Source organism: Orycteropus afer, unplaced genomic scaffold, assembly GCF_000298275.1.
Source record: "Orycteropus afer afer isolate SDZICR_OR568_19922 unplaced genomic scaffold, OryAfe1.0 scaffold00432, whole genome shotgun sequence".
In the NCBI taxonomy this organism is placed as follows: domain Eukaryota; kingdom Metazoa; phylum Chordata; class Mammalia; order Tubulidentata; family Orycteropodidae; genus Orycteropus; species Orycteropus afer.
In genome coordinates this window covers 1,923,571-1,932,796 of record NW_006922019.1, presented here as the reverse complement: position 1 = coordinate 1,932,796, position 9,226 = coordinate 1,923,571, and the positions used below count along the sequence as shown (strand labels likewise).

The 9,226-nt window shown below is 39.0% G+C and overlaps 1 protein-coding gene across 1 annotated transcript in view; it reads left to right on the top strand.

Moving 5' to 3' along the window:
* Positions 1–9,226, top strand: part of ATG7 (autophagy related 7) — a 345,292-nt gene that overhangs the window by 129,622 nt on the left and 206,444 nt on the right. Inside the window, exon 16 of the mRNA XM_042782730.1 lies at positions 7,848–7,928. Within this exon, the coding sequence (XP_042638664.1) occupies positions 7,848–7,928 (81 nt within the window). The remainder of the gene's footprint in view (positions 1–7,847; positions 7,929–9,226) is intronic.

Here is a 9,226-nt window from a genome sequence, read left to right as displayed (position 1 = left end):
ATTTACCTCAAGTAGATACACTCCTTGGAGAGAACAATCATGGGAGAAAGAAGGGCAGCTTATGCACAGGGAGACAGCTCAGGGGGCAGGAGCCCATGGAGGGATGGACACTGGGAAGAAGTAACTGTGGGGAGGAGGTGGGAGGGGAGCTGTTGCATTGTGGTAAACTGTGGTCAATGCCATGAGACAAAGTGTGTGTGAACTGCTATATGGAAAGTGAATTTGCTCTGTAAATCTTCACCCAAATCACAACAAAAATAAATAGATAAATAAAGTCTTTGTATCTTAGATCTTTGTATCTAAAGTGTATCTCTTATAGCATATTGATGCATCATGATTTTTTTTACCCATTCTGCCATACTCTTCCTCTTGACTGCATTTAATCTACTTACATTCAGTGTGATTACTGAGTGGTATGAGTTCATTGCTGCCATTTTGTTATTTCTCTGTGTGTGTGTTGTTAATAGTTTCTTTGTTCTTAATTTTTGGTACTGAGTTCTTTTGTACATGCATCTCTTTACTTTCACCTATTGTTTTTTGTGATTACTGAGTCTTTTTTTATGTTCTTATACTGGTGAATAGATTTCTTAATTTTCTTTGTGGTTACCCTAAAGTTTGCATTTATCCTCCTCTATTTAAAATAGTCTGTTATATCTTGAAATCACATTGACTTCCTTTCCATATGGAAGTTCTGTAAGTACACCATTCACTTTTCCTTTTGTTCTGATGTCATCATTTACACTTTAGTTACTTTGGTTCCCTGTAATCAATTTTGCCTCATTATTTTACTTTTATGAAGTCTTTACCTGGATTGGTATCTGGATGATGCTGTCATATGTTTTTCTTGGGTTGTTGTTGGTGTCACTGGATCCTGACAAAGGACATCTTTTAATATTACTTGTAGGGCTTATCTAGTGGTTACAAAATTCCCTTAATTTCTGCTTCTCTGGGAATGTCTTCACTTTGCCTTCATTTTTGAAACATACTTTTGCTGGATAAATAATTCTTGATTGACTTTTTTTTTTTTTTCCTTTCCAGGCTTTGTCTATGTCATCCCATTGCTTTTTTGCCTACATGATTTCTGACGAAAAGTTAGAACTTGTTCTTCTTGATTTCCCTTTGTAGGTGATATTCACTTTTAACAAGCTGCTCTCAAAATTCTTTCTTTGTCTTTGGTTTTGTAAAGTTTGATCACGATATGTTTTGGTGAATTTCTTTTGGGGTCTATTCTGTATGGGGTTTGTTGAATTTCTAGGTTGGAGATGTCTTGTTTTCCATGATATTTGGGAAGTTTTCTGCCAACATATCTTCAAAAATTCTCTGTCCTTTTTTTCTCCTCCTCTTCTAGAATTCTTGTTATATATAAATTATTCCTCTTGACAGTATTCCACATAACTCTTAGGCTTCCTTCTTTGTTGTCTTCAGTCTTTTTTCTGATTATTCTTCAAATTAATATCAGGGAATTTCTCCTTTATTTCACTGATTGTTTCTTTCATTGATTCAATTCTACTTTTTCCTTCAATTGAATTATCTATCTCTGATATTTTATTTTTAAGCTTCTGAATTTCTCATTGCTGTTTTTGTATGCTTTGTATTTGTCTATTAAGTTTGTCATGTTGTATTTGTGTTGTTTTCTTGAATTCATCTAGGGTTTTCTCTTTGTTTTCCTTGATCTCTTCAAATATCCTAGATCTTGGTCTTTTAAATTCCTTGTCAGGTAGTTCTATTATCAATTCTTACTGCAAGAAATTTTCTGTCCCTTTATTTTTGCTCATTTGTCTGAACCATCTTACTCTGCTTTTTTGTATGGTTCGTCATTGCCTGCTGTCTTCAAAAGGTGATCCAACAGAAATTATCAAACAATATCGTTAATATCACATGCATGTAAAATTTTGCTGAATATAATTAAAAAAACAGTTGCAGCAGTACATTGACACGGAACTGCCAGAAATTCAAACCAGATTCTGAAGAGGATATAGGAGACATATCATTGCTGATGTCAGATGGATCTTGGCTGAAAGCAGAGAATACCATGAAGAAAAAAAAAAAAAAAAAGGTTTACCTGTGTTTTATTGATTATGCAAAGGCATTCAGCTGTGTGGATCATAACAAATTGTAGATAACATTGTGAAGAATAAGAATTCTAGAATGCTTAATTGTGCTCATGTGGAATTTGTGCATAGATCCAGAGGCAGTCATTCACATGGAGCAAAGGTATACTGCATGGTTTAAAATCAGGAAAGGTGTGAATCAGGGTTATATCCTTTCATCATACTTACTCAGCTATGTGCTTGCTAAAGGGGCAAGGAGGTAGTATCTTCTGACCTCCTATAACTACTCAGGAGGAAGACAGAATCACAATCAGCAGCTCAAAGCCTGTTCTTATGAGGCCAGACATGCTGTCACCCTCCAACCCTTTTACTAACCTTACCACCAACCGTTCCTCTTGCAGCACCCACCATCTCTCTGCTGGGTTTGGTAATTTGCTGCAGTGGCCACACAGAACTCACAGATTATGGGGTTTATTAGGGAAGCAACAGGCTACAATTCAAGTTTAGGAATGTGCTCAGTCTCTCTCAGCCAGCTGTCTCTCTCAGCAGTGTGTCTCTCTCAGCAACATGTCTCATGGCTCTCAGCAAGCACATCTCTCTCAGCAGCATGTCTCTCTGAGCTGGTAGCCAGAGAGATTCCTTCTGCCTCTAGGAGGACTTCTTTTGAGCCTGGCAGAGTGGCCAAAACAAACCAATCCCAACATCAGAGTTCTGCACACCTGACAGAGGAACTGCCCAGAAAATTACTTTGTGCTGCCCCAGGTGGATGACTTTAACAAGCAGCTACTGAGTAGCTCATGGCATGTAATTTACTACAGTTACCATGTAATTTACTGCACTGCAATGCTGAACAAATAATCCGAGAAGCTGGACCATATGAAGAAGAATACAGCATCAGGATTGGAAGAAGACTCATTAACAACCTGCAATATGCAGGTGACACAACTTACTTGCTGAAAGTGAAGAAAATTTGAAGCACTTACTGATGGAGATCAAAGACTTCATTCAGTATAGAGTATACCTCAACATAAAGAAACAAAACTCCTTGCAACTGGACCAATAAGTAATATCATAATAAATGGAGAAAAGATTGAAGTTTTCAAGGATTGCATTTTACTTGGATCCACAATCAACACCCATGGAAGTGGCAGTAAAGAAATGCAATGATGTATTGTATCAGGCAAATCTGCTGCAAAAAACCTCTTTAAAGTGTTGAAAGACAAAGATGCCACTTTGAGGACTAAGGTACATCTGACCTAAGCCATGATATTTTCAGTTGTCTTCGATGTATATGAAAGCTGGACAGTGAGACTGTAGAAGAATTGATGCATTTGAATTGTGGTGTTGGGAAAGAATATTGAATATGCCATGGACTGTGAGAAAAATGAGCAATTCTGTCTTGGAAAAAGTACAGCCAGAATGTTCCTTAGAATTTAGGATGATGAGACTTTGTCTCACATACTTTGGACAAATTATCAGGAGAGACCAGTCCCTAGAGAAAGACATCATGCTTGATAAAGTAGATGGTCAATGAAGAAGAGGAAGACACTCAGTAAGATGGATTGACACAGTGGCTGTAACAGTGAGCTCAAACATAGCAACACTTGTGAAGATAGTGCAGGACCAGGCAGTCTTTTCATTCTGTTATACCACAGGGTCATTGAGTCAGAACCGACCCTATGGTACTTAACAACAGTAGTTATCTCCAAGATATTAAAGTGTTTTTTATTTATTTATAGATGTGTATGTCTTCCCTTACAGAATTGCATGTAGGTACGAGAGCAAGTCCCTTCCCTGATGGGAGGCACCAATTGTTGTTTGGTTAGGCTCCCTCCACAGCTCTTCTGGGACAGCATGATCTTCCTGTATTGGGTCTGCTGGAAAGCATGACAGGTTGTGTCTGTCATCACAGGCTGGTGGTGCTACCAGGAAAAGTCTCTATGCAGGCTTGATTTAGCATCTCAGTAGGTATAGAGAGATCAGGGAGTCTTGGTGCAGGCATGGGGAATCATACCTGCTAGTCTCTGGAGGGGGTAGGTTAGGAGAGTATAGGTGGTAGTGAGCATACCTTCCTGTCCCTTGGTAGGGGTATATCTACCTGTCACTGAATGGCAGTATGGTGAGTGCTACCACTGGTCACCCAGAAGTGGGTGCTGTGGGCCTCCTGCTAATCACCTGGCAGTGTGAGGGACAGTGTGAGGGACTTCACCAGGTGTGGTTTTGAGGAACACTTGCCATTCAGCAGTGGGTGTGATGGGCTCACCCACAGGTAACCTGGCAGTGTGGGAGGCAGGGCAGAGGGCATCCTGCAAATTTGTGGTACACGACTTGATAGGTGTGCCTCTAGTCACTGGCATGAGGTATGGGGAAAAAGCTGCCTCTGGTTCACAGCCATGAGGTTCACATGCTATGGATCTGTGGGTCCCTGGCACAGAGGTTGGGGCAATGAAGTGCTGCTGGTACTCAGGTACACAGCTTACAGGGTGCATGTCTGGTCCATCTGAAAGTTGTAATTTTTCTTAACAGTTACATTGGGCCTGTGAAAGATTCAAAACAAGATACACTTGGAAAGGTAGGTTGGGCCCAGACCAGAGAGCACCTTGAATGCCACTGTAAGAAATTCTGTGCTTTACTTGGTCAGCTCAAGGAAATTGAGGCCATACAGTATAACTCAGAGCTATGTATTAGGAGAATTCATTAACAATAGAGTGTTGCATTAAATGTAAGGGGGAGGTTCATGAGGGTACATACTCATTAGGAGTCTGTTGCAATAGGTTTGAGATGAAGGGTTTCACCTTTTAAATCACCTCAAATGAAACTCTTGTGGTTGGGTTCTGGATCTTCTGATCCCAACATGGTGACTTTGAAAGGCCTCACGCACAGATGCTCTACTTCATTCCCTGGGAAAATGTGTCATAGTTTCCTGGTACAGAGCTCTCTGCAGTTGCTAGACAATGGTCAGTATCTCTTTCTTCTGTTCCTCACCACCTGTTTTTGTTTTCTCTTTCCTCCGTTTTTCTCTTCATTTCTGCTCTTGACAGGTTCTACTCTCTGCCTTTCCTTCAGCTTTACCTCCCCACCTCCAATCATGAAACAATCTAGTAGAAAAAATTACCAATATTTATTTGCACATCTTAAGGGAAGCTTGCTATAAGCTATATGAGAAAAAAATAAAATGAAATTTTTAATGAAGTGTATATGGAGGCACTAATGTGGGGTCCATTTTAATGAAAAAATCTGCTAAATATAAAGTTTTGCTAAGTATTTTTAATATAAAAGTAATAGTGGTATATAGGAAGCTTATTATGAACATTCTTTCAGCCTGTAACTGTCAGATTTCACGATGGCATCAGCATTCCCACCTGTGACTTCCCATTAAAGTCTTTTGTGCCAATATGATATCTCATGTTTTGGTGTCCTGAATAGCAAACTTTCATGACTCTGATCCCAGCATTTGTCTGTCAGTTTTTCATACTGTGGTGGCTTGTGTGTTGCTCTAATGCTGAAAGCAATACTACTGGTATTTCACATACCAGCAGGGTTACCCATGGTGGACAGGTTTCAACAGAGCTTCCAGACTAAGACATACTAGGAAGAAAGGCCTGGAGATCTATTTCTAAAAATAAATAATAATGAAAACCTTATGGATCACAACAGGACATTATCCAACTCACTTGCTTTGACCACATCATCAGGAGGGATTAATCATTAAGGGCAGACATTGTGTTTAATGACTTAGAGGGCCAGTGAGACCAAGGGAGACCCTCAGTGAGATGGATTGGAACAGTAGCCATAACAATGAACTTGAACCTGCTGGTGATAAGGATGACACAGAACCTGGCAGTGTTTTGTTCTGTTATACATAAGGTCACCATGAGTTGGAATTGACTCAAGGGCAGCTTAGAACAACAACTTGACCCTGATTGTGCCTCAAATACGTGTGTTATGAAATGGTCACCACATTCCTGAGATATATAGAATGGAAAGATTATCACATTTTCAAAGGTTCACTATGAGGCTAATCTATTGTTTCTACCAAACTCCTTTTAATCTAGGCTTACATGGAAATTATATAGTATATTGATAAGGACATTTACAAAATTACAATAGGCATTTCCTTTAAGATTTTTAAGGTTTACCAGTGATAAATATGCACATCATGTAGATTGTTTGTTCCAGTGTGGCTGCAGATGAAGCTAACCAAACTCAGAAGGAAGGCTGTTTCTCTAAAGAGTTAATAGTCAGGTTTTGTCTGCCTTTGGTTATGGGGTGTTTTGGTAGTGTAGCTAAGGGCAACAAGGGTAGGTGGTTTGGATCTTGTTTTATTCAAGCGAGGCTTGATGAGACTCCAAGGCATTTGACTGCTAACCAGAAGGCTAGTGGTTCCAACACACCAGCCACTCCTTGGAAGGAAGACTGGACAATCTACTTCTGTAGAGATACCACCTCGGAAACCCAAAGAGGGGTCACTAGAATCAAATCGACTCGACATCAGTGAGTTTTTTTTTTTTTTTTTTATGATATTGTTAAAGAGGGAGCTCTGGGGGCATAGGGCCTAAGACATTTGACTGCTAACTCACCAGCCACTCCTTGGAAGGAAGGTTGGGCAATCTATTTCTGTAGTGATACTGCCTCAGAAACCTAGAGGGGGTTACTATGGGTTGGAATCGACTCAATGGCAGTGAGTTTTGTTTTTGGTTTTTCTATGATATTGTTAGAGAGTGAGAGCAAGCAAGATTTGGAGTTGAGAGGTCTACTTTTGAATCTTAGTTGGGAAGATCAAGTGAGTTAATTATGAGACACTCTGTGTCATCTGGATCATTACAAATGTCAAACCCTATAGAAAGACATTAAGGTTTTACTGATCTTATTTTTAGTAATAGTATTGCAGTGATATTTGCAACTGATTAAAACTTGCCTTTTGTTGTAAGTGCACTTCTAGAGGTATAATGTTCTAAATAAATTACTTAAATCATAGTTTGTGAGGCTTGGTTATAGCTGATAATCTGTAAACATAAATCCATTGTAGTCCAGAAGTTTATACTCAAGGTGGTGCTGTTCACCCATAAATTTGTTGAAGTGTTCATTTTTTATCTCCTTCTGTTTTAAATGAAGTTAATAATTGGGTATATATTTGGGACCATCTCCGCCTTCTGTAGGCCCTAGGCCTTCTTGCCTTCTGAGCCCCCCACCTAATAACATATTATAGAAATGCACACTTATCCCCTATTCACTATAGCTTATATGTGAGCTGAGTCATTGTACGATAGCTGACCTGTTATATTTTTTGAGACATTTAATACAAATAAAATTAATAAAAATACTAAAAATACTACTTTAGATTTTACAGCATCCTTTTCATATTTTGGAGCCAATTTATTTCTAAAAACTCACTGCTGTTGAGTTGGATCTGACTCATAGTGACCCCTCCTTGGGTTTCTGAGGCACCATCACTAAGGAAGTAGATTGCTGAACCTTCCTTCCAAGGAGTGGCTAGTGGGTTTGAACCGCCAGAGTTCCAGTTAGCAGTCAAATGCCTTAGGCACTACTCCAATTTGTTTCTAGGTCTCCTGAAACTCTTGTAGGTTCTGGTTCCTAATGGTATAAAGGACCCAATATAAATCTTTCTAAAACTTAAGAGTACAAGGGAGCATATTCATGTTGAATTTCATTTGTGCTAGGATTCTGTGTCAGGACTACCCTATCAATCCTTTCTTCTTATCAGAAACTACACATGCATTTTATAGGTGTGGTCATTCCATGCTTGATGTGAATTTTGTTTTGTTTGTGTTTTAGATCCGAGGATTTCTGTCACGGTTTGATAACGTCCTTCCTGTCAGTCTGGCATTTGACAAATGTACGGCTTGTTCTTCCAAAGTAAGTTATTTTGCATGTGAGGAACTTGGTTTGAAAAGTGACCGCCTCAGTTTTTGACCACTGCCTGCCTAGCCACAGGGATTGAAATGACAGGGATTTTTTTGGTGGAGTGCTGCAGTGGAAAACACCTGAAAGAATATTCTTGTTTTCATTTATCAGTATTCATTCTCACAGAGAAACCAGACGGAGAAAATTTGGCTTGTGTCGTGCAGAGACTGGATTAGCTATTTTAACACTGCATCAATAACTTGCATCCCAATAATTTTGGCTTGAACTTAATCTTCACTGGTCCTTATTCCTCTCCAGAGGGACCCCCTCCCATAGACCATCATAGAACAATTTTTAAGTGTTACTTAGAGCATGGGAGATACCAGGCTGTCGGGGCTGTCTGTCTTTTGGAGATCTACATAAGACAACAACAACAAAAAAAGTAAACCGAGATTAGGGGCATGGATGGGGCGCCAGTAAAAGGGCCTCTTCAGCTTTGATCTTTCCAGAGGCTCTAAAAATAGAGTTGGTATGCCATCCATTGTAATGGGAAACGGCTGATGTATTTCAAGGCTACAGTGATGGCATCTTTTTTTTTTTTTTTTAATTGGCTTTGAGGTACTGTCTGTGTTATTTTTACATGTATACTGTATGTTATAGCTGATTTCCTTTTGGGTGCCTCTTTAAGCCACCTAACACCCAGTGTGATTTTTAACCTGAGCTTTTAAAACTCATGATTCTTGATATGTATACGTTTTCATATTGAATCACTATGAAAATTGTATCGGTGTTAACTAATCCCAAACTGTAACCTCTCAGTTATCATTTTGGAATTCTTTGCAGTGTAGCCTACCTCTGGCAATGTGGACGGGATTGAATTCTGGGGAAATTCTCTCCACTCTGAGATGACAAACATTCTTTGAAAAGTTTTCTTGGGTCAGATATTTTGAAAAGCACAATCCTAGCCAGTTTCTCCAAAAAGTTCACTCAGATTTGACAAACAATATTGATAAATTTTGTTAGCTTTAGGTGCTCAAAAATATAGATTATTTCTTTTTTCTTTTTTTTCACTATGAAACTAAACTAAGCCCCTGATTTATCACTGTGTATCCTAAGTGCTTCTGCTAAGATTTCAAGCTGAACCATTTGTCAGTGTTATCTAGGAGCTCACTTTTCCTGTAGTTTCTTTAACGTGTTGTATACTTGCTCAAATCAGGGCCTTGAGGATGTCTACGTGCATTTCTGTCTTCAGAAATATGAGTTGTGGAATTATACGCTCTAGTGGAACACAATTTTTTTTTTCTTTGAAT